Source organism: Carya illinoinensis, chromosome 3, assembly GCF_018687715.1.
Source record: "Carya illinoinensis cultivar Pawnee chromosome 3, C.illinoinensisPawnee_v1, whole genome shotgun sequence".
Lineage (NCBI taxonomy): Eukaryota > Viridiplantae > Streptophyta > Magnoliopsida > Fagales > Juglandaceae > Carya > Carya illinoinensis.
This window is the reverse complement of record NC_056754.1, coordinates 55,659,270-55,685,693: the sequence shown is the minus strand read 5'-3', so window position 1 is coordinate 55,685,693 and position 26,424 is coordinate 55,659,270. Positions and strand designations below refer to the sequence as shown.

Here is a 26,424-nt window from a genome sequence, read left to right as displayed (position 1 = left end):
AAGTTGTATCGACATACTCTCCAAACCTAAAACTTCAAGTAAATAATCTTCCGAAACTCTTATTTAGAAAAACATAGGCGATATACTTTAAGTGTTCTTGTAAATACCAAAGTTAGTAGAGAATTCATCAAAATTAAGCCGTTATCCTCTCTCTCTCTCTCTCTCTCTCTCTCTCTCTCTCTCTCTCTCTCTCTCTCTCTCTTTTTTTAAAATCGATGGACCTCTGTTTTAGACCAGACAACTCTGATCCGCATGATTTTTATAGGTTTTCTGTAGTTGTCAGGCGCCGGATAGCTATGACACTACTTTGCTCTTCTGCAGTTGTCAGGCGCCGCAGCTATGAGACTACATTGCTCTTCTGTAGTTGTCAGGCGCCGCATAGCTATGACACTACTTTGTTCTTCTGTAGTTGTCAGGCACCGTAGCTATGATACTACATCGCTCTTGTCTCTTGTAGAGAAATTCTTTATGAGAGATGATTCGTCATAATTTTCCCTATAAAAGAATTATTCAGTTCATCTTCTTTCGCATCTCATCTTCTTCACTTTTTTGAAATTAGTCTGCATTCTTACTTTGCAATCTCTTTCTGCTTTCTCACTTTGCAATGGCTCAGCAATCTTCTCATTACCAATACATGAGGTATTCTGCACCTCGTTCACCAGTTGTTTCTACTTCTTCCGTAGGTGCTATAATGCAATCCAATAATGATCTGACTAATAAGTCAGATAATGAACTTATCTACGAGCTTGTGAGTCTCGGTACCCGATACTCATCAGCCATTATCGCATATTCTCAGCGACTACAATCCAGGACTGGTGGGGTTGACAAACTCCACGAGAATATTGCTATCCTTCAACGGCTTCTTCTGGAGTCCAACATGAAGATAGAAGCACTAAAGCGAGATAACAGAGATTTAAAATCCTTACTTAAATCTTCTTTTCGAGTGGCTGCTCCTTTAGATAGGAAAGGCATGCAGATTTTTGAAGAGTAAGAGCGTTTAAGGATTGAGGCAAAGAGCCTCAAATTTCTGTAATTTTGCTTCGAGATAATAAAATAAAACTTCACAAATATTCATATTTGTATTTCTATCTTCTGGTAGATGTTCTATGTGCCCCATTTTATTTCTTTCAGGAATTTTCATATATATGACATGATCTAATGACTCATATAAATATGCATTTAATCATAAATATCCAACCTCTCGGTAATCTTCAAGTTAATAAAAACCTCAAGGAGTTCTACTGGTCTAGGACTAACTTACTTCTTTATAATCGCAACAATCAGTCCTCTTCCTAGGTGGTACTTCGATAACTGACCAGTTGATAACTTAAACTTGAGACTTTCTCTCTTATGATTGTCATAACTCTTCTATCCATCATGAGCTATCACTTATTCTAACTCTAAATGATTTGTTCCTAATGTTCACATAAATCCTCAAGACCAAGATTTTACTTCCCATATAACAGTCTCCAAAAAGAAGATCAATCTATGTATCCATAAAGATAGTGCTTTGCCAGAGATCATTTACTGGCGGCGTGGTAAAACTATTATCATAAATGAATCCTACTATGGCTAAAGCTTCTCTTAATCAAATTACTCTTCCAAACACAATTTCCATCGTATTCTCAGAATCAAAACAATTCTCCAAATATGTATAATACCATTCATCAACCCTAAATATCCTTTCTCATATTATTAAAATGTATTCTATATCTACATTGGTATGAATAATAATACTTCTAATGAGAATTGTTACTCTTACTCCTAGGGTAACAATTCAGCTTCCAAACTGAATTCTCAAGCACTACTTCAATTAATAGAAACAAGAACTCATTTGAATCAAACAATGTACAATTTACCAACCCAAATGACTTGACATACTCCAAAATAACCATAATGCAATACTACCATCAATTGCAATCAAATCAACTTTAACTATGTTTAACCACACATAGGTCCTACTAAAATACTAGTGACGATACCAGCTCCTGCAGTTCCTGGGGCGCCAGCATCTACGTCTCTCTGAGTGACAGCATATACTCTAATGAGTATGTGCACTTGCCGTAGTTGTCGATGTCTAAACACGTTGGTCAGCAAACTTACCACCTCAGCTAATCTTTCATCCATCGGGAAATTCTGATCCTCTTGATTGTTATCTCCCTTAGAATTCCGAGGTACTCTACCACGAGTCATGTGTCCCTTCTTGAAACACACGAGTATATGTATTAAAACCACATACTACCTTTCATACCTTAAGAAATTCAAGCCTATTAACGACTAAAATTTCAAGCCTAATGTTTGGTGCATTTCCTAAGGACATGTGGATTTACTGCCCAAAGACGTATTGCTCTGATACCACCCTGTGACACCCCCAAATTCCGTTTGGGATCGAACGGACATTTGAAGCGTCGAGACATGCAACACAAGGTTACCTGCCTCCGTTCATGACATATAAGATGCAATATTCCTAACATGCATCTAATATTATGCAATATTCGCAGCGGATAATTTTTTTTTTCTTTAGCAATACTATGCACCAAATTAAAAATATCCCAAATACTTAAAACATACTTCATATATAAAGATCCATTGAATAACTAAGATCACAGCACTAGTCTAAAATAGTTATGATCCAAAAGTACTGGAGATGTAACTTCATCGTACAAGTAGTAATTTAACTACTATATTAACATTTAACGACGCACAGTCGTTCAGTCGACTGTGTCTAATTGGTCAGCTCATGATCCTCCTTCAGGTCCTGTAACAAGATCTACCATTCGGGGGGAATGGTAGTTGGGACTACCACAGTGAGATTTGATTACAAATCTCAGCAAGTTAACAAAAACTTTCACACAGGTTAATGATGCATGGATGACAGTAAAAGCATAAATGCATAATCAAATTCATAAGTAATTAAAGCATAACTTGGCGTACAACATAGCATAATTGGCATAACTTAAATTGAAACATGAACTGAACTTGACTTGACATGAACTTGATTTGAAACTTGACTTAGCATGAAAAATACATACTCCACAGTTGTTGTGGCCCCATGTATTCTACGTGTAAATACATACTCCACAGTTGTTGTGGCCCCATGTATTCTACGCAAACTTGACTTAACATGAAAAATACATACTCCACAGTTGTTGTGGCCCCATGTATTCTACACAAACTGAATGTACTCAAGATGAAACGTGACTGGAATACGAAATGACTGAAGCCCTGACGTAACATAACGTGACTTGAACATAACTTGAAATACATGACCAACTTGAGATAGAAACATTTCGTAACATGGCATAACATATAATAGACAACATATTTAACATGACATACTTGTAATGTACAGTAATACATGACAGAATACATTATGTATCAGATAAAAATTGATGAAAGAATAAATTCTGAATAATAGACAATTACGTGATAACTTGGCATGGCATGACATATATGATAACATACATACATACACTGTAGTTCTTTTACTTAGCACACATACACAGTAGATTACTAGTAAGTTAAAAGCTAACTTACCTCGATCTCCGTCTTTCTTATAAAACCTCAAGCGCGATCACGAGGAACTGTAATTAGTGATTCTAAAAGTTAGCACTAAATCACTAATAATTTTAAATGAAAAATACTACTTAAATAGTAAAATTTCCATTTTACTCTCTGCATGTAGAAAAATGACCGTTTTACCCATAACTTAAGGATTTTGCATACTAACTCCAAAAGTCACCAAAATTTACATGCCTCATGTAAATTTTATCCTCAACTCAAATATCAATTTAGAAAAATTTAAAACTAATCACAACTATTAAAACCCTATAGGGCCGAAATTCCCATATGCTATTTCCATTGATTTTTGTTTCTAATTTGTTTTGATTAACCTTTTGATCTATGACTTATAAAGATGTGATCTTCAAACCAAACCGTCACATGGTTTAAAAAGATGTCCTAAAACATATATAAGCTTCTAATTCAAGATCACATGGTTAAAAATTAACCAAAACATAAATTTAGCCAAGAAAATCCACACTTTGGCTTATTTGAATATCTCTTTGCATAAAATTTCATATATTTGAAACTAACATCAAATATCTTCAAAATAATAATATAACATGTATATAAGATGCTTAGGATTCTCCAATAAAATTATCAAAGTCATTGGAATAGGTTTAGACCACCAAAGAGTTAAACTTTCTCAAAACAGAAACTGTTTTTCTTCTTCCAGTTTCTAAGTTTCTAAATCTAAGAAAATCTTTCATCAAAACCTTTAATCATGTAAAAATCCTTAACCAATAATCATATACACATGTTAAAAATACTCCATAAAAATTTCGCACCAATATCTATCCATTAGCTTGGTCAAAAACTCCAAACTATATCATATTCTCCAGTTTATCTCCTAGAATGACCTTTCTATAGTTTACATAATATTTGACTGACCAAATGATCTTCAAATGGGAAAAATAAGATATCCACATAAAATAGACTAAAAAAGGAACAACTTATATGAAGGATATTTTATGATAAAACACTTACAAAAGCTTTGAAATGGGTGTGCAAAAGAACTCCTAAAAGCTGTCCGAGAGAGAGTGTTTGGTATTCTTTTAATGGAAAGTGCAAATGAGATAATTTCATGGAGAGGGATGGCTGAGGATACTTATAGATGAGATGTGGAAGAGATGAGGCTGGAGTGAGAGTTAAGTCTAGGACTCTCTTACCCGAAGTGAGAGTTAAGTGTAGGACTCTCTTACCCGAAGTGAGAGTTAAGTGTAGGACTCTCTTACCCGAAGTGAGAGTTAAGTGTAGGACTCTCTTACCCAATAATATCCACGAAATTAGCTTAAAATATTTTTATCCAATAATATCTACAAAAATTAGCTCAAGATATTTTTATCCAATAATATCTACAGTTTTGAACAGACATTTTGTCCGAAAATATGAAAAAGTGTTATTGCGCCATAAGACCTTAAATAACCCTCCGAGTCTAATGGCACAAACTATAATACATTTAGACACTTCTAACTATCTCCAATAATCAAAAACACACTTCTGATACCATAATGAGTAATAACACTAACTATGTAGTTAGACTAAAACCTATATGATTAATGGATTCGTGAAAGCTTATAGAGTCTTCACAAGGTTCCTAAAGTCAATAGAAATTTCACAATTGAATTTCTAGCGAGTTGTTACATGCATACTGGACGTTCTTCTTGTTGTATTGAGATAGGTTGATTTAGGATTTTGTGAGATAGATATTATTGCTTAGTTAGGGCATGGAGAAAAAATACAGAGTGTGTTTTCATTTGAAAGTTACTTTCTTCAAACTGTAAAATATGCAAGCTAGAGGATTTCTTAAGAAGTGCTGAAGCAAGTTTAATGCTTTGAAATAGAGTGGATTTCCACGAATGTTACTTTCATACTGTAAAGCATACTTCCGTAGGATATTTGAGGAATAGCCGAAGCAGGTGTCATGCTTTGAAATAGAAATTATTTCGACGACTTTTGTTTAATTTGTTGGTGTGTATTTGGATTTGGCCGCACAACCTGTACTAATAACAAATGCATAAGCCTCTATTCTAGCAGTGAAAGCATCTTAAGTTTATGCAATAACTATAAAGATTCAAACAAATTAGTAAGCTAATTAAGTGAGTCACGTTGACCCATAAGCATGCAATTTAATAATTGGAGTCTAGGTTATTTTTTCTCCTGAGGTCATTTTTGTCAAGGAACTTCTGCAAATACCTAACACCATTCTTCTTGTTTCTGATCTGCCATGATATCAAAACATGTGTAAGCAAGGGTGAATAGTCCTAAAAATGATCTCAAAAAATTCTCTCTCTCTTTTTTTTTTTCCCAAACATACGGTTAGAAAGATAAAGAAAAGGAAAAGCAACCTCGGATAGAGTAAGAACTTTTAGTTTGATTGATTTTAGTACATATGGTTTTTGGTTTGAAAAGAACGACATCATATTTAGATAAGCATATAACTTCTTTTTTTGTCCTTCTTTTGGGTCCTTTTTACTTTTTTCAGCTAACGAGCATAGAGATGATAGAGCTGGTTTTTTCTTTCTGTTTTTGAGAAACTTTCCATTTTCTAAGTTGAGATATGGATATTGAAACCGCAGTAGTAAAATATAATATTGTCATGAAGCCTCACTTTTTCTCTAAAATCAAACAGATCAATTAATTAACTAAACCCGCTTTTGTTTGTTCTCTTAGATATTTTCTTTACATTTCCCTGCTTCCGACCATAATCGATGATATGAAATGTGGTTTTGTGTTCATTCTTGTTTTCATAGATATTTTCTTCACATGTTGCTTTGAAATATTTATTTTTGTTTGAGTTTCAAATAATTTTTTTATTTTTTATTTTTTTATTTTATAAATGATAAAAAAAAAGGACCAATTGTCTACCCTTACCCTTTATTTTTTTTTCCTGAGCATCCAATTGTCCACTTGATAACTGTGGACCCAAAATCCACATAAGTCATGAATAGATAATAGCTGTGTAAAGGTTCTAACTCACCAAAATTTTGAAAAATTCTCTGTAAATTAATTAATATTATGTGTATGGGGTCAACTAAAATTGTCGTTATTTGTTTTTTTTCAATGGGCTCTGTTAAAAGAAATGTTATTTATTTTATATTCAAATATGCACCATGCCAACATATATCCTAATGCAACATTTATTGAATGGTGTGTTGTCAAATGCCCAAAAGTGTTATTTAAGATACACAAATGACTATAGAAATTCTTTTGCTTTATGAAATGAGAACAACCCATTTTTATATTTGAGTTACATAATTATGAATCTAACTAATTACATAATTGCAATTTCCTACTGTTTGATGTAAATATTCTCGACCCTTTCGCCAAATATTAGGGGCAACTTTAGCCTATTTGATGATTCATTTCAGGTATATTTATTTGAATTTTTAAATTACATACGGGTTCATGTTAATTTTTTTAGAGTCATTCCATTTTGCCTAACAATGAGCAACATTAAGCAGATGCCACCTTATATGCCCTACCCTTCGCCGAGTAATCCAGATGAATTGAGATCTGAAGTTTCCTCGGCGTCAACTGTTCCAAGTAGTGCAGAATTTGAACAAAATCTTGGAAGTCCATTTAGGATGACGGATGAAAGTTTTCATGACCCCGTTGGTATTACGATTTTATTTGCTTGGATTTTACGCTATTCTTATTTTGATGCTAATCCATCCATATGTTTTCTTTCTTAGAAATGTTGTTCGACCTAAATGAAGATTTAGAGGGTACCACTGATACCCCGGATGATGACGTATGTGTTGAAGCACCAAGATCCAGGATGAAATTTGACAGTGCAAAAGAACTTATGATCTACTATAAGCAATATGCCAAGCAAGAGGGTTTTGGGGTACGAACATTTAAGACTAGAATAGATGATGATGGGAGGCCTGTGTATGTGACCATTGGTTGTTCCAGTGGTGGGAAGTACCAACCTAAGGGTAGTAACATCTCGAAGCCACGGCCAACAATTAAAACGGATTGTAAGGCGAAAGTAAATATAACTTTGAACAAGAATGATAAGTGGGTTTTCACCACTATTGAAAATTTGCACAACCACATAACTGTGAGCCCCAAGAAGACAAGACTTTTGCGATCTTATAAGTATTTAGATGAATATAGTCAAAGGATGCTTGAGCTGAATGATAGAGCTGGTAAACGAATGAATAATAATTATTATTCTCTTGTCGTTGATGCAGGGGGTTTTGAGAATCTTCAATTTCAAGAGAAAGATTGTCAGAATTTCATTAACAAGGCTAGACATTTAAGGATGGGTAAAGGAGGTGGTGAAGCACTTAATTAGTATTTCAAACGAATGAGAGATCAGAATGATAACTTCGTTTCTAACATGGACGTGGATGATGATGGAAGGGTACGGAATGTGTTTTGGGCTGATGCACGAAGTCGAGCGGCCTATGAATATTTTGGGGACGTTGTAACCCTTGACACAATGTACCTAACAAATAGGTATAGGATGCCTTTTGCTCCATTCGTTGGTGTTAACCATCATGGGCAGTCCATACTATTAGGGGCGTGATTACTTTCAAGCGAGGATACACATACTTTTGTGTGGTTGTTCCGAGAGTGGTTGGATTGCATGAATGGTCGGGCACCCAAAGCCATCATTATCGACCAAGATCGGGCAATGAAGAGTGCTATTGCCATCGTATTCCCCGAAACTCACCATAGATATTGTTTATGACATATAATGCACAAACTTCTAGAAAAATTGGGATCTCATGCCAAATTCAATGCAGGGTTGAAGATTGACCTTCAAACTGCATTATATGACTCATAGACAACCACATAATTTGAGATGAGTTGGGGTCAAGTACTTGCGAAGTATGATCTGATAGGCAATAATTGGCTTCAATCGTTATATGAGGAAAGATCTTTCTGGGTTCCAGCTTACTTAAAGAGTGTATTTTGGGCTGGTATGAGCATGACCTAAAGGTCTGAAAGTATGAATGCATTTACCGATGGGTATGTCCATTCCGGAACAACGTTGAAGGAGTTTGTAGACCAATTTGATAACACTTTTAGAAAGAAGGTCGAGATAGAAATAATTGCGGATTTCAATACTACTAATCAAACTATTCCCTGCGTGTCCCATTTCAACATCGAGAAACAGTTTTAAAAGTTATATACGAATGCAAAGTTCAAAGAGGTCCAAGGAGAGTTGCTAGGCCTAATGTGTTGTAATTGTTGGTTGGTAAGCACAAAAGGATGCATTTTAAAATACAATGTCTTGGATGAAATATCTATTGAGGACCACATCAAAACGGTCCAATACTCAGTTACTATAACGAGGAGGAGATGGAGGTCAAATGCAATTGTGCACTGTTTGAGACAATGGGCATTCTATGTAGGCATGCACTTAGAGTTTGTCAGTTGAAAAAGACTAATGTGCTGCCAGATCGTTACGTGTTGGATTGCTGGAGAAATGACTTAAAGAGGAGATACACATTACTTAGAAGTAGTTACGATGACCAACGGGACAGATCAGACGCACGGAATTATGAGCTTGTGGTTAAAAGATGTTCGCAATTGGCAACCAAAATATCCCCAGATAATGAAAAAGTCAGTGCATTCCTACGTGTTGTTAATGAATTTGATACAAAATGTGAAGGTTCAGCACATGAGTCGACATTTGACCAAATGAGGGCCAAACCAGATGAGGTCTTGGATCAGGGTAAGAAGGTGTTAAGCCCCAACGTGGTCAGAGGGAAAGGGAGACCCCCAAGTAAGAGGAAGATGTCACCCATGGAAAAGATGGCAACAAAGAGAAAGAGACTGGTAATAGTTTTAGAAATTTGCACACTCAAACGTCTTAATATTGTAATTCTAATATTTTTCTATTTTTGTTTTGGAACTTAGACTTGCAGGAAAATCTTGGTAGATGAAACACAATTGGGTGACACTGCAGGATCTCAGCAACACCAATTTGATGATGGGGTTGGTGTTGGGACACAAAACTCCATTCTAACACATTCAACTCCACCGGGCAATGAGGTTAACATTGTAATTTAAATAATTGAAAACCATGTGTGAGAAAATGGTGTAAATGTGTCACCCAAAATTCGTTTCTAATTAATAGTTGTTTTCTTTTCTTTTAGATGGGTGACTCAATTGATGCAATGTATGTAATTCCATGGTGTTGAGCATTTCAAATTTTTTGAAGCTCCTAGTTAGCATCACAACAATCCTAATCCTTTTAGGATTCACATACATCAGGTATCATTCTTTTTTAAACATTATCTTTGCAATAATATTGCAGGAAGTTAACAATGTAATGGTTTTATATTAATTTGGCCTTCATCTTCACCCTAGACATTGATTACAGCACTTATGTAAATCAACTGCAGGAAGTCAATTTGATACATTGATTACAACACCAAGATACACCACCCAAATATCAAATATATTTGAGTTCATTTCTATTCTTGAATGAAAAAAGTATGGTCGTTGTTGGGATCTTAAAGTATCAATATTATATTATATATCATTCTGGAACAATTGGTGATGAAATATATTTTAGTGCATATTGATAGTCTAAAGTATTAATAGGATTTACCTTGCAGGTTTTGCAGGGAAATGAAGGCCATTTATTTATTTTTGGTCAGACATCTAGGGTTTATTCGGAGCTTTGTTGGTTGTTGGAATTGTGGTGGCTACAATCATACTTTTGTAGTAGATGGTGTCTCTTGCTAGAGAACTCGAACACTCTAATTACAATCGGTTTACCACTTGCCGCAAACAATCAGCAACAATGACTTCCAGTACATTGACTCTCCAGTGAAAAGGATATGTATATGTAAAACCCACATGTATATGTAAAACCCATACATTTTGCAAAATTCAATGAACTTCAGAATTCAATCTGGGAGACCATTTATGCATTTTAATCTAAAGGAGACTTTTTACAAACTTCATATTGCTTTCTACGAACTTCATTCTCGTGCACCACTACATCATCCTACATCTTTCAAACTTTACTCTCTCGCAAACGAATGCTCCTCTAGCAAGTGAAGTATATCTGCCCAAACAAAAAATTCACATTTCCTCGCTTCTCCCAGCACACAATAATAACATTTAAAATGAACACATTTTTTTTTTAAGTAAATGATAACATTTAAAATGCTAAAGCATACTGTGGGAAATGAAACTCGGCATGCTAATTAACACAACCAATTTGCTTTACCATGTTATAGTTTGGGCAGGCAAAAAATTTCCTTCCAGGATTTTTAGAAGTTTGCGACGTCTTTAGTGGTGCTTTCGAACCACACCAACAAGTTGGTGTTTCCAAGACAAGATGATTGTGTAGATGCCATTCGTGATTCTGAAAAAACTACACACAGGTTCAGATTAGTAAAGAGGGCAATTTCATAACACCCAAAAGAGTTAAGAATGTCAAAAGTTGCTCTTGAATTTCATCAACTGTTGCAACTAGGTCGACCACTAGTGAAGCTGCCTCATTTTGAAGAATATACATTGCCCCAATTCAATATAAAATGTTTCCATGTCCCAGATCAACCTCTTCCTGTATGCCTAAAATTTTATAACAATACAAGTATATACCAATACCAATACAGTGTCAATTCTAGGTCATTTTATATTTTGCTACATGTTGTTATGGGTTGTTACGGGAAGGCAATGAGCATTATAAGTGGGGAATCACAGAAAGGGAAAGGATCATTCTGGAAAAAGTGTAAAAGCTTAGCATGCTAATCTGCCTGTGACAACATGATTACCCTAGGTGCCTGTTACTACATGATTAGAATATAAAAACTAGCACCCTAGCTGCTTGGAAACACAATCTGAGAGGGCAATTCTTAAAATTAATTTAATTGTTATAAGTTTATCTATCCAAAATTAATTTGTAGGGTTTAGTTACAATCACAGAAAGTTTTTAATGACAACTTGTGCACGTGAACCCATTTTCACAAAAAACTTATTTCTTGAGTCTTGAGATTTTAAAAGCTGGAACACTTAGCATAGTTATTATTAAGTCAAAAAACTCATAGAATTGCCTAAAAAACCAACATAGAATTTATGGAAATCAAACATTTTCCCATTTTAGCTTTGCAACTGCAGTTGAAAACCAAGAAAGCCATGGTTGAATTTAGATCATAATAGGTCATGCTAAGTTGTCTAGAATTTCGCACTCACCAGATTTTAGATGTGACGCCCCCAAATTCCGTTTGGGATTGGACGGACATTTGAAGCGTCGAGACATGTAACACAAGGTTACCTACCTCCGTTCATGACATATAAGATGCAATATTCCTAACATGCATCTAACATTATGCAATATTCGCAGCGGATAAATTATTTCTTTAGCAATACTATACACCAATTGAAAATATCCCAAATGCTTAAAACATACTTGCTATATAAAGACTCATTGAACAACTAAGATCATAACACTAGTCCAAAATGATTATGATCCAAAAAGTACTGGAGATGCAACTCCATCGTACAAGTAGTAATTTACGTTAACTACTATATTAACATTGACGTCGCATCGTCGTTCAGTCAACTGTGTCTAGTTGGTTAGCTCCTGATTCTCCTTTAGGTCCTGTAACAAGATCTACCACTCGGGGGGAATGGTAGTTGGGACTACCACAGTGAGATTTGATTACAAATCTCAGCAAGTTAACAAAAAATTTCCACACAGGCTAATGATGCATGGATGAGAGTAAAAGCATAAATGCATAATCAAATTCATAAGTAATTAAAGCATAACTTGGCATACAACATAGCATAGTTGACATAACTTAAATTGAAACATGAACTGAACTTGACTTGACATGAACTTGATCTGAAACTTGACTTATCATGAACTTGTTCTGAAACTTGACTTAACATGAAAAATACATACTCCACAGTTGTTGTGGCCCCATGTATTCTACGTATAAATACATACTCCACAGTTATTGTGGCTCCATGTATTTTACACAAACTTGACTTAACATGAAAAATACATATTCCACAGTTGTTGTGGCCCCATGTATTCTACACAAACTTGACTTAACATGAAAAATACATACTCAATAATTGTTGTGGCCCCATGTTTTCTACGGAAACTTATTCTTTAACTGCTTAAATACATACTCCACAGTTTTTGTGGCCCCATGTATTCTACGTGTCACAATTGCTGTGTCTCACGTAGTGTATGCATCACAATTGCTGTGACCCCATACATAAGTAATCAAGATGAAACTTGACTGGAATACGAAAGGACTGAAATCCTGATGTAACATAATGTGACTTGAACATAACTTGAAATACATGACCAACTTGAGATAGAAACATTTCGTAACATGGCATAACATATAATAGACAACATATTTAACATGACATACTTGCAACAGTGAATATTACATGACTTGATATACATGTAATAGATGGCATACTTAGCATGACGTACTTGTAATGTACAGTAATACATAACAGAATATATTATGTAACAGATAAAAATTGATGACAGAATAAATTCTGTATAATAGACAATTACGTGATAACTTGGCATGACATGACATATATGATAACACACATACATACACTGTAGTTCCTTTACTTAGCACACATACACAGTAGACTGCTAGTAAGTTAAAAGCTAACTTACCTCGATCTCCGCGTTTCTTATAAAACCTCAAGCGCGATCACGAGGAACTGTAATTAGTGATTCTAAAAGTTAGCACTAAATAATTAATAACTTAAAATATGGAAAATACTAACTTAAAGAGTAAAATTTCCATTTTACTCTCTACATGTAGGAAAATGACCGTTTTATCCATAACTTAAGGATTTTGCATACTAATTCCAAAAGTCACCAAAATTTACATTCCTCATGTAAATTTTATCCTCAACTCAAATATCGATTTAGAAAAATTTAAAACTAATCACAACTATTAAAACTCCATAGGGCCAAAATTCCCATATGCTATTTCCATTGATTTTTGTTTCCAACTTGTTTTGATCAACCTTTTGATCTATGACTTATAAATATGTGATCTTCAAACCAAACCATCACATGGTTTAAAAAGATGTCCTAAAACATATATAAGCTTCTAATTCAAAATCACATGGTTAAAAATTAACCAAAACATAAATTTAGCCAAGAACATCCACACTTTGGCTTATCTGAACATCTCTTTGCATAAAATTTCATATCTTTGAAACTAACATCAAATATCTTCAAAATAATAATATAACATGTATATAAGATGCTTAGGATCCTCCAATAAAATTATCAAAGTCATTAGAATAGGTTTAGACCACCAAAGAGTTAAACTTTCTCAAAACAGAAACTGTTTTTCTTCTTCCAGTTTCTAAGTTTCTAAATCTAAGAAAATCTTTCATCAAAACCTTTAATCATGCAAAAATCCTCAACCAATAGTCATATATACATGTTAACAATACTCCATAAAAATTTCGGACCAATATCTATCCATTAACTTGGTCAAAATTCTAAACTATAACATATTCTCCAGTTTATCTCCTAGAATGACTTTTCTATAGTTTACACAATATTTGGCTGACCAAATGATCTTCAAATGGGGAAAATAAGATATCCAATCGTTCACAAATACCATAAATCATTTCTCGCTTACAAGCCCAGTTTCCATTTTACAAACACATGTACATGCATGCAACTACACGAAAACCCAGTTTTCCCTTTTCAAACATGAGCATGCGTGCAATATACAATGCAAACATCAAGACACAAATATCTCAAACAAATATCAACATCAACCAAACAACTCCGTCCTCAATCCATCCGACCCCCGAACTCCTCGGACTCAGTCCGGAATCAACCAACCAGCCAGATAATAATTATTGTAAGAGCAAAATATATTTAAATCTAAAAGTAGAATTTGGAAAATACTTACAGCGCTATACGGTATTTTTTGAAAGCTCGCGGCGTTGCAAACGGCGGAGGAAATGCAACGTAACAGTGAAATTTCACTGTGGTCGTGGGTTGTGAAATATCCACTTTTGAACGGGGACAAACCAAAGCTCGGGATTGCTAGGGAAGAGTCTAAGGATGTTTATGAAACTAAGGGAAGTGGAATTTGGCCGTGGGTGGCGGCGAAAACGGCGGTGGAAGGCGAAAATACCCAAATTGCAAAACTAGCTCGTGGGAGTTGTTCCGTCGATGGTTAGAGGCCGGAAATGGGTGGGTTAGGATGGCAAGGAGTCGGTGATGAAGTGGTGAAGAGGTGGTGGCCGGAGATGGAGCAACGGCGGCAGATCGGGGCTAAAACCGTGTGGCTTGGAGGAACTCATGGTGGCTAACGATGGCTCGGATGGAGGTGAAACTTGGTGGGGATGTTCAACGGTGAGAGGGGAAGAAAACTGGGTGGGTGGTGTAAGCCACGCCGCCGGCGAGCGGCGGTTCTGGGCTGCGAAAGCAACCGGCGACAGGGGAGAAAAACAGGGCAGGTGCCGTGACTTCCAGGGGCTTGTGGCAACTAACGGCTGGTCCGATGGCTCTGAAAATTGGTGGGGATGATTTTTAGTGGAAGGGAAAGAGAATGGTGGGGGTGGTGTACAACACAGCCGCCGGACGGCGGCGCAATGGGCGGCCGAAGTGGCAGCGACGGTAAGGGGAAAAAGAAGGGGCAGCGCGCGGGGAGAGAGAAAACGGAGAAGAAATGAAGAAGAAAAGAAAGAAAGGGAAGAAAAGAAGAAAAAGAAAAGGAAAAAGGGAAAAAGAAAAAGATAAAAGAAAAGAAATGAGGTCTAGTCCTCACTCCGTAAACCAAAAACAGATCCGCCGAAAACGATATTAAAAACCGTAAAACGACTAAATAAATTAAACACAACATCAAATAAATTAAAAACCAATTAAAATACATTAATTTAAAATAAATAAACCAATATATTAATTAAATTAAAAACACTCCTTCAGTGAAAATACACGTAAAAACGGGTCATCACATCCTCCCCCCTTAAAACAAATTTCGTCTTTGAAATTTGCGAGATCAAACATCAGCCCCAAGCAGCATACCATAAACACTAACTATGTAGTTAGACTAAAATCTATATAATTAATAGATTCGTGAAAACTTATAGAATCTTCACGAGATTCCTAAAGTCAATAGAAATTCCACAATTGAATTTCTAGCGAGCTGTTACATTAGAGACCTACAACTATACTATACAATTCTACTTGGGCCTTGGCTGAATATTTTATTTAACGTATTGCCCTACTCATCCCTCATCTTCTCCATATTAAAACTCGCCAAATGTCAGAAAGAATAAATTTTTCTTAATTGAAAATTAGCTTTTTCTCCATTCGCATAAACATATTCTTTCTCAATGGCCAAAGTAAGCAAATAAGTTGTTTCAATTTGAGTGAGCTACTGTAACACAGTAGAAACGGGGCAAGGAGGAGGTGCAAAGACAGCATATAAAGATTCTAGGTAATGACTAAGAAGTTAGCTAATCAATGGAGGAGGGCAAAGTTGATAAGTGGGCATACCTCAAATACGGAGCTTCATATCCTACAAAGAAGACAAAATTGAATATGAAGTTGGAAACTGAAAAAGACTAAAAATTTCCAATTTGATCAGACTTCAAAATACCTCAAATGCAGAGCTTCAAAGTTGCTTCATCACATATTACGTCCACATGTTTGTGTACAGATCAAACACAAACAGATTAGACTTCGAAATGTATGCCTAAACCCTAGAATGACATAAAAAAAGAGATGGAGTAAACCTTAGAATTTTATAGAACCTTTTTGAAGAAGCTTATTTACATGGAAAATTACCTTACTGCGTGGCCGTAGATCTCTGGGCAAGACAGGGGATGGGGTAGAGAGAATCACAGAGAATGAGAAAAAAAAAATGTATCGAAATCAAACCTTTATAGACTTCGTCAGCGAAGCTCTGTGATTCACAGAGAAGAAGAAGAAGATGATGAGTTTTGTGAATAAACTTTAGGCATTCTCAGTGAAGAAAAAGAAAGTGAAAACATACTCGGAAGGGATTGAGGTTCTCTCTCGACAGAAGGGATAGGAGAAGATACTTGGAAGAGGGTTTTCGTATTCGAGAGGGCAGGGATTGAGGGCTTCGAGAGGGGAGAGAAGAGGGGCTGAGCGGCTGAAGTGCATAACTGGTTCGTTGTTAGTGAACTCGGTCTACACGTCATGGCTGCAATGGATGCAGCCATACAATGGCTGCTGCGTAGACTTTTCTGGCTTGAATAATGTTAGTCTTGCTAGGGGTTGACAACCAGCTCACAACTTAAGTTTAAAAAAAAAATTTAAAAATTAATAAAAAATTATATAAATTTATTTTATAATTTTGTAAAATAGAATATTACTTAACCTCCTTATTATTATTTTTTAAAGTCACTATTAGAGTATTTTATTTATTTTCATTTATTTATTTTAATTACTACTATTTTTAAGTATTTTAAATATTTAAAAAATATATAAAATATAATAATAAGAAAAAATAATTTTATCAATTTTATTAATGATAATGTGATAAAATTATATTACCTTAACTATAAACTGGTTGTTAATTGGAAGGGTATCATTATCCGGCTTGAATAAGATGCTTGACAGCCTTGACCTTAGATCATTTTTGTAGCTACCATCGACCCAAGGGCAGGCCCAAAAACAAAAGATTGTCTTTGTGGGTTGTAGACACTCGAAAATCGAAATAAGAAGAAGCTTAGAATACACTGTGGCCAACACTTGATAATGTTGGCAACCAAGAGGAAAGAAATGAACATCTTGATTTTGCATAGATATATTCCAAAAACATTTCTAGAAAAGTTTCAATATACGGTGAAAAGAGAAACAAAATATTCAAGGGAAGCTCCGACCCATGAAACCCACGGTAAATAGATCGAAGAGCTCACCCAACGTCCATCCTCCTTCCCTAACCTAGAGACCTCTATTAATGCATACCCATTTCAATTTCCTTTCTCAAGAATGCTCACTTGCCATTTGATATAGAGACTACCTATTTATTTGTTCTATTTCATTTTTCCTGGTTTTTGAGAGGGAAACGTAGAGTAGGATAGATTGGGTTCTATAGTGTATCTGCCTAGGAAATTATAGAGAAATTGTTGAAATTTTTATAGAGAAATTGTTGAATTTTTTTTTCCCAGAGCTGTTGTTGAAGCTCAATTAACGCACAAAGAGGATATGAAACCCCACGGTGAACAAATCGAAGCTCCACAGCGACGAAGACAACCTCCAACACACGGTGCACAAATCGACAATACAAATCCACAAAATTTGTCACTCTGTCGGTTACGCACGGAGAAGAGAAGTTCCAGTCATGAAGACAAAGAAAAGTGTCTCACCATCTGCAACCCAGTGTATTTATTTTTAGCATTTGTGCATTTTTTTTGTTTGCAACCAAGTGCTCTCCGTCGGTTGTATTTTTCGATTTTGTTTCTTTTCAATTTTTTTTTTTTTTTTTTTAAAATCCTAGGCCCAAAAACACAAAACTAGCCCAGACAAGATAATCAAAGAAAGCTATATCCCCATTTAGTTGCCTTTTTAATTTTCTTACAGCTTCTCAAGGAAAAAAAGAGATGAGACAATAAAACCAAACCCATGAAAGTAGAATCAGAAGAAGAAAGAGAAAGAGAAAGAGAGAGGACTTAAAGGCGAAGGTGTGCTCTGGTTTACATTCGAAATGTGGTCTTTCTTTGCTTTCTCTTTTTTACTTTTTGTTTTCATTTTTTTTTATTTCACGTAAGCTCCTACGTACAACCGATTACCCCTCGCTTGTACCTAGCAGAACTGTATTTTTTCTAGATTTTGATCTTTTAGTATTTCAATAATTTTTTTGGCAATATTTTTGGGAACAAGGGTGGTGCGGCTTTATGTAGTAAAACAACCCTAATGGCCCAAAGGTTGCTATTAGCACACTAGCTAGGTGCAGCTGGGTGCAACGCACGTAGGCAGCAAGAGTGTAATGCCTGGTACTATGCCAGTGTCATGGTACAACGTTGCACTGTATGCCGAGTAGGCATCACTACCATGGCACTTTGTCTCTGCCAGGAGCCTCCGCATTGCCATTAATGGTTGAGTGCACTGCGGCTATGGCTTGAATTCTTTTTCTTCTGTTACATGAATAGTAACTGTAATGGATGGGGAAGAAGATGTAACGTTGTGGGTCCTTTTTTGGCAAACCCTCTTGGGCTAGAAACATATTAGGGCTTGTTTCAAAATAAATCTTTTCATCTAGAGTCAAAACGGGCCTATTTTTCAAATTTCTTTTCTAAAACTAGCCCATGTTATATTTTAAAACCAAAACCGAGTCTTATTCCAATTTATCATATGATATAAATTTTAACAAAAATTAAGTTAAAAATTAATAATTAGGTATTATGGCGCAATAGATAATTAGGAAGCTTAGTGTATTTTTGATTTTGTGACCCGTGTTAATTATTTTTGTTCTAATTTAGGTTGATGTGGATAATGTTTTAGATGTGTGTGAGTTCAATGTGTATAGGCCCATTAGTTTTGTTCTAATTTTGTGACCGAGAAGAAAGTCTAAAGATTGGGTATGCAACTTATATGATGCATTAATCTCTATCATGAGCAATGGTTGGAAACAACCGACGATTCTTATGAGTGTCAGATAGCGTTAGACCACCATTGTTGTAAAAACCTCTAAAAGGTCTTGAGTGAAATTGGGACGCATGCACTATATTTTCCTAGAAGTTGAAGGGAGTGACTAACTCATAGAGTTAAACCACTATTTTGCCTTTGAGAATATTGTGGGAAATCAAAGAAGACGTGCTTTTTTTTTTTTTTTTTTTGTAACGCAAAAATTAAGTACTCTCAAATTTGAGTTTGAGTATTATAATTTTAAAGAAACTTAGATTGACTCACAAATATGTATATATACTCTAAAACTTGCTAGTAAATCTGACAAGTATAGCATTAAAATCAAGAGTGTCGAGGACATTCTCGACAGACACATTGATTTAAAAGGTTTTTCAGTTCACCCTTTTGTGGTATTAGCAATGGTAACCTTGCTAAGATGAACAAAAAAAGCGATAAACCCATATTGTTAATCTATTTGGTGCATAGAATCTTAGAGCTTCTATTTTTATAGACTGGAGCGGGGGTCTATTGCACTTGGGCTGATTTCTAAATTTCTCGGACAACACAAGCTACATTAAAAAATAGCAAGAATATATGTTTCGATAACGACATCAAATGAACAATAAACTCTTGGGAAAAAATTTTCAAACCTTCGTTTGTTTTCACAGATGAGATGAGATGAAATGAAATGAGTTGAGATAAAAGTTTAATAAAATATTGTTAGAATATTTTTTTAATATTATTTTATTTTGAGATTTGAAAAAGCTGAATTGTTTATTTTATTTTGTATAAAAATTTAGAAAAGTTATAATTATTATTTCAGATAAAATGAGAACGGATATGAAAACAAGCGAGATCTTAGTCTTCCGTCCTACTTTCTTTTGGTCAACGAGTTGAATAGAGTTATAAACATTATTCAAAGTTTGTTTGATGGCTTGAATTAGACAAAAGAAAATGAAGGGAAAGTGGGGAGCAGTTATGCATACCATTGAATTATTGGGTTTCACCGAGATCTTGAACCTGATATGATCTACCATACCATGGCACGTCTTACGTACATACAATTAATGGTCAATGACTTTAATTGGTAGCTGCCCTTGGACTTTGTTGTTCCAACTCAGGCTTCTGGTTGTACAAATTTGTGGAATGCATGCATGAAATTCGTTTCATTGCAAGTAGAGCAATACTAATATATAAATAATCACTTTAGTTGTGCGTGCAAGCATTCATGATCAATGACTTATTATACGCCACATGATCAAGGACTTGAAGAGAAGTGAGAATGCCATTCACACTCTTTCCAATACTGATGACCTATTCCAAAAATCCCTCAAAGAGAGAAACAAATAACAAGTGACCAGCATTACACTACAGAAAACAGTAAAGAAACTTGGCCGAGATTGAGAAGAGGAGAGGGCCAAAATTGGGGTTGAGATTGAGAGGAGGAGAGGTGCGAGAATGAAAGCTTGAGATTGTGGTTTTGAATTTCAAAAAGAGAAAACGAAGGACATTTTAGAGTGGAAGGATTATTAGAATCTCAATCAAATCTCAGATAGAGCATAGAAGAAAAGAAAAAAAATAAAGCCACATAGGCTTGAGTAGTAAAGGAGTAGTGGAAAGTAGTAAGAGTATCATTACCGACCTCTAAAGAAAGGTCTTGAAAGAATATTCAATTGAGATAAATAGGAGATGCATTTATCGTGTCATGGTCTAAAATTCTTCGTTGGTTCTATGTTCCTAGGCCTAGCTAGCTAGCCCTAAGCAATTGAGGATGCATGAATAAGATGCTTGGCTTTAGATAATTTATGGAGTTTTAGCTACTATCGATCTAGGCGCAGACCTACATTAAGGGCTAGAGCCTGGGGGTTACAGCCTCTTAAACATTTTCAAAAATCTGTTTTAATATATAGTTTTCTTAAAGATGCCTTTAATATAAAGAGAATTTATCCTATTAAAAACTTTTTAAAAAAAAAAAACTTACTCTCTCAAAAATCTTACTTAGTATTTATTTTTCTAGATTATGATCTTTTAGTATTTCAATAATTTTTTCATTCTTGCAGAAATTTTTTGGCAATGTTTTCCGGACAAGGATGGTGTGGCTCTATGCAGTAAAACAACCCCGATGGTCCAAAGGCTGCTATTAGCACAGTAGCACACAACATAAGAGTATCGTGTGCATGCATGAACATTGTTGCGGGCACTGCAACGCACACCGCATAGGTGCCAAGCATGGTACGCACAGTACTACGGGGTACTGCATTTGATGCTATGCTCACCAACTTAGTGTGATACGCACCTGGAGGTGAAGAGAGCACCCAAGGTGTGGCGGGGCTGCCTTTACTACACATGAGCCACGTAAAAAGATGGAGCCACAGGCTCTGCTATGGGTTTAGATATGTGCATATTTAGACTCTAAGCATCATCCTCTATTGTAGGTGGCGACACCACTGCAAGTTGTGCCTTGGGGTAAAAGATGGTAGAGGTAAAGCATGCTGATATTGCACACAACAGCTAGGTGCAGCGTCACCCATGGCGTAGCATGCACCAATTGGGTGCAACGCACACAGGTAGTGGAAGTGTAATGATGCCCTGGCACTATGCTAGTGTCATGGTGCAGCGCTGCACAGTATGCCGAGTAGGGCAGCACTATCATGGCGCTTTGTCCCTACCAGGAGCCTTAGCATTGCCATTAATGGCCCCGTGAACTATGACGGTGACCTAAATTTTTATCTTCCGTTACATGAATATTAACCGTAATGGATGAGAAAGAAGATGTACCATTGCAAGTCCTTTTTTTGGCAAATGCTTTTGGGCAAGAAACATATTAGGACTTGTTTTAAAACAAATCTTTTCATCTACAGTCAAAACGGGCCTAGTTTTTAGTTTGTTTTTTTTTTTTTTTATTTAAATTGGCCCTTGTTATATTTTGAAACCAAAATCCAGTTTTATTCCAATATGTCATATGATATAAAGTTTTACAAAAATTAAGTTAGAAATTAATAATTTGGTATTATGGCACAAGAGATTGGGTATGCAACTTATATGACACATTAATCTCTACCATGAGCAATGGTTGGAAATAAACGACGATTCTTATGAGCGTCGGATTGCCTTAGACCACCACTGTTGTAAAAACCTCTAAAAGGTCTTGAGTGAAATTGGGACTCATGCACTACATTTTCCTAGAAGTTGAAGGGAATGACTAACTCATAAAGCTAAACCACTATTTTGCCTTTAAGAATCTTGTGGGTAATCATGGAAGTTGTGCTTTTGTTGTTCTTACTTTTTTTTTTTTTTTTTTTTTTTTTAATACAAAGATTAAGTACTCCCAAATTTGAGCCTAAGTATTATGTTGCCCAGATGACTAACACAAGAGGGGGGTGAATTGATTTGTATTAAAAAAATAACAATTATAAAATCAAATATATAATATAAAATATAAACAAAATATGAAATAGCAATAAATATAAAGAGTAAGGGCAAGAGAGAAGCAAACTCAGTATGTTAACGAGGTTCAGCCCCACTGCCTACGTCCTCGCCTCAAGCTACCCCTTGAGGATTTCCAAATTCACTATTCAACTCCTTCAGGTGGAGATAGAAACTTATTACACCTTTGAACAACACCGCTACAAAGGATTTGTGTAGAACACCCTCTACACTTGCAATCACTTTACACGTGGTGATTCAACTATTCTCCGTGTAGAACACTTTCTACACGCACAAGGGTTATACACACCCTTTTACTGATACAAGAGCTGATAGTGAGTAGGTTATCAGAAAACATTCCTCAATGAGTGAAATAAGAACAATACAGCGTAAATTATATCTCTCAAAATGAATAAGAATTAAGGCTCAATGCTTAGAGAAGAGAGAATGAAAGCTTTGAATGAATGTTGTATGCTCTGGATGTTGTAAATGTGAAGCTCTCAAATGATCTATTTATAGGCATATGAGACTTCATATTCAAATTTAAAAAGATTCACATGTCAAAGACAACATCATTCACTTTTTCAAAAAAATTCAAATAAAAGGTTCTTCCTTTTCAATTGTCAAAGACAACATCATTCATTTTTCAAAAACTTCAAACCTAATCTTTTACTTTTGGCATATGACAAAAGGAGCACACTTTCCTTTTTCAAAAATTCAAACCTAATCTTTTACTTTTGCATATGACAAAAGGAGCACACTTTACTTTTCAAAATTTTCAAACAAAATCATCTACCTTTTGTATAAGTCTAAAAAAGCATCAATCAGTTTTAAAAATATTCAAATAAAACATGCACATGTGAAAGATAACAATCAATCATCTTTAATATTTTCAAAGTTCAACCCTTTAATCAAGGTATGCACATGTGAAAGATGACAATCAATCATCTTTCAAAATTTTCAAATTTAATTTTCAAAATATTCATGCACATATGGAAAATGTATTTTAATGCTTTATGATAAAATATTAATTTTGAGCCTTAATCCTAATTTCGAATTTAAGAGATTTACAACATTACTCTATGACTTTAATATGAACTTGTTCCCTTCTTGCTCATACTTATTTCCTTGATGTGCTTGATTTCATTGTATAGACAACTTGAGCTTGAGACTCCTTTATTCTTTGAATTCATTTGTTATCATCAAAATCCATGTGTAGATATATAATTACACAAAACTTGAAACCTTGGGTTCAACATATTATAATATTAAAGGAACTTAGATTAACTCACATATATGTATATACACTCTAAAATTTACTGTACGTCTAGCATGTATGGAATTAAAATCAAGAGTCTTGAGGATATTCTTGAAGGACACATTGATTTAAAAGGTTTTCCAATGCACCTTTTTGTCGTATTAGCACTGATAATCTTGCTCAAATGAATGGAGAAAGCAATAAACCCATATTGTTGATCTATTGGATGCATAGAGTCTTAGAGCTTCAGTTTTTATAGACTGGGAGAAGGGGGGGGGGGGTTTGTTGCACTTTCCAAATTTCTCGGACAACACAAGCTACATGAAAAAATAGCAAGGATATATGTTTCAATTATGACATCAAATGCACAATAAACTCATGGAAACACATTTTCAAACTGGTCTCGTTTGTTTTCATAGATAAGAAGAGTTGCAGTGAAAATAGCAAATGGGCCAGTCCTCAACAATGAAGGGCATTATAAGGCAGTCAAAACAACAATTTAAAGTATTCATTTCAACCCTTCTTTCTATGTGTTGTCTTTGGGTAGTTTTGATGTGGTCCTAGGAGTTAAGTGCTGGAGTCCTTGGGACCAATTATGTGGGATTTTTACCAACTTACTATGAAGTTTGTGTATGAAAAAAAAAAAGAGGTGCAGTTAGTGGGATTGGGATTGAAGGAACTGACTATGAAGGGAAGTAATAAGTTAGTTATCACTTTGGTGAGTAGAGGAAAGGGCTATTTTTACATTTAATAGGGGGAGAGGACAGTGGCAAAAAAATTCAGTGGGGGCAGGATGTACAAAAAATTCTCACCAAGTTTAAGGGAAATTTTGAAGTTCTGAATGGGTTACCACCATCAAGGGAACATTACCATAAAATCATTCTAAAAGAGGGGACTCAGCCAATAACCACGAGGCCTTATCATTACACACATTATTAAAAGGTTGAGATTGAGAAAATAGTAGTTGAGTTGTTGGAGACAGGGGTAGTATGACCCAGTACCAGTCCATTTTCTTCTCCCATATTGTTGGTTCGTAAGGCGGATGGGAGTTGGCAAATGTGTGTAGACTATAAGGCACTTAACCAAGAGACGGTTAAGGACAAATTTCCAATTCAGTTGATTGACGAATTATTGGATGAATTATATGGGTCAGTGGTTTTCTCAAAACTGGACTTAAGGTCTGGATACCACCAAATTAGAGTAGTACCTGAGGATGTAGAAAAAATGGCATTTCGAACGCACGAGGGACACTATGAGTCCCTAGTGATGCCGTTTGGGTTTACTAATGCTTCTTCAACTTTCTAAAAGTTGATGAACCATGTGTTTAGGCCATATTTGAGGAAATTTGTACTAGTATTCTTTGACGATATACTAGTGTATCGTAAAGGGTGGATTGAACACTTAGAGCACTTGAAGAAGGTATTGGAAGTTTTAAGAGGAAACTAGTTGTATGCATTTTAGTTCTCTAAATGCTAGTTTGGGGTGCCGAAATTTGATTATTTGGGGCATGTGATAAATGCAAAAAGGGTAATGGTTGACCCAAGCAAGTTGAGTGCAATGGTAGAGTGGTCTGTTCCAGCAAATGTGAAATCTCTAAGAGGTTTTTTGGGTCTTACAAGGTATTACTGAAAGTTTATTAAAAATTACAGAACAATTACTGCCCCACTTATAGATTTGCTGAAAAAGAATTCATTTCTGTGGAATGAAGAAGCCTTGAGGGCCTTTAATGAGTTAAAGGCAGCAATAACCAGTCCCTCGGTCCTTAAGCTGCCTGATTTTTCCCAATCTTTTACTATTGAGTGTAACTCTAGTGGAAGGGGGATGGCAGTAATTATAATGCAATCAAGGGTAAGGCCCTTCTCTTATCAACTTATGAGAAGGAACTCTTAGCCTTGGTCACTGCGGGTGGAAGTGGAGACCTTATTTTTTAGGCCAGTTGTTTGTGGTCAAAACTTACCAGCAAGTTTTAAAATTTCTGCTGGAATAGCGGGTTGGAATTGTGGCTCAACAGAAGTAGGTGAGCAAATTGATGGATTATGATTTTGTAATTGCCTATAAAAAGGGCAAGGAGAATCTAGTTACAAATGCTTTATCGAGAAAATGGGAGGAAGGTGAGATTATGGAGGGGTCACTAACTATGATAACTTTCCCAAGCCTTGATTGGTTGGCTGAGTTAAAGGGCAGCTATAAAGAGTCCAGTGAGATTGAGGAGATCATTAAAAGGTTGGAAGAGAACAGGGATCCCCCAAGGGATATTAATTAAAATAAGGATTGTTATTAAGGAAGGGAAGGATTGTGATTGTGCCCGACTCTTCATTCAAGAGTAAGGTAATGCATTATATTTATGACCACCCATTTGGAGGGCACTCGGGTTACTTGAAGACCTACCAAAGAGCTAAGAGAGATTTCTATTGGAAACGGATGAAGAAGGACCTAAAGAAACTAGTTCGGGAGTGTAGCATTTGTCAAATAGTGAAGTATGAAACAACTCCACCGGAAGAGTTGCTGAAACCCTTACCAATTCCAAAGCAGGCTTGGACCCACATCTCTATGGATTTCATAGAGGGGCTACCCATGTCTCAAGGCCATA

The 26,424-nt window shown here is 35.5% G+C and overlaps 1 protein-coding gene across 1 annotated transcript; it reads left to right on the top strand.

Annotated features, from left to right (window-relative positions):
• The first annotated feature begins 7,909 nt into the window (after nucleotides 1-7,909).
• LOC122304997 lies at nucleotides 7,910-9,854 on the top strand. The gene is made up of 5 exons (XM_043117257.1): nucleotides 7,910-8,028; nucleotides 8,931-9,357; nucleotides 9,439-9,573; nucleotides 9,678-9,700; nucleotides 9,839-9,854. Exons 1-5 carry the CDS (start codon nucleotides 7,910-7,912, stop codon nucleotides 9,852-9,854), a joined length of 720 nt encoding a protein of 239 aa, XP_042973191.1.
• Nucleotides 9,855-26,424: the final 16,570 nt, after the last annotated feature.

What these genes read in the sequence shown, in the direction of transcription:
- LOC122304997 (XM_043117257.1), top strand. Translation starts at nt 7,910, where the DNA reads ATGGACGTGGATGATGATGGAAGGGTACGGAATGTGTTTTGGGCTGAT. An exon ending in CAACAAAGAGAAAGAGACTG is followed by an intron (nt 9,358 to 9,438) that starts GTAATAGTTTTA and finishes TTTGGAACTTAG; the next exon opens with ACTTGCAGGAAAATCTTGGT. An exon ending in CAACTCCACCGGGCAATGAG is followed by an intron (nt 9,574 to 9,677) that starts GTTAACATTGTA and finishes CTTTTCTTTTAG; the next exon opens with ATGGGTGACTCAATTGATGC.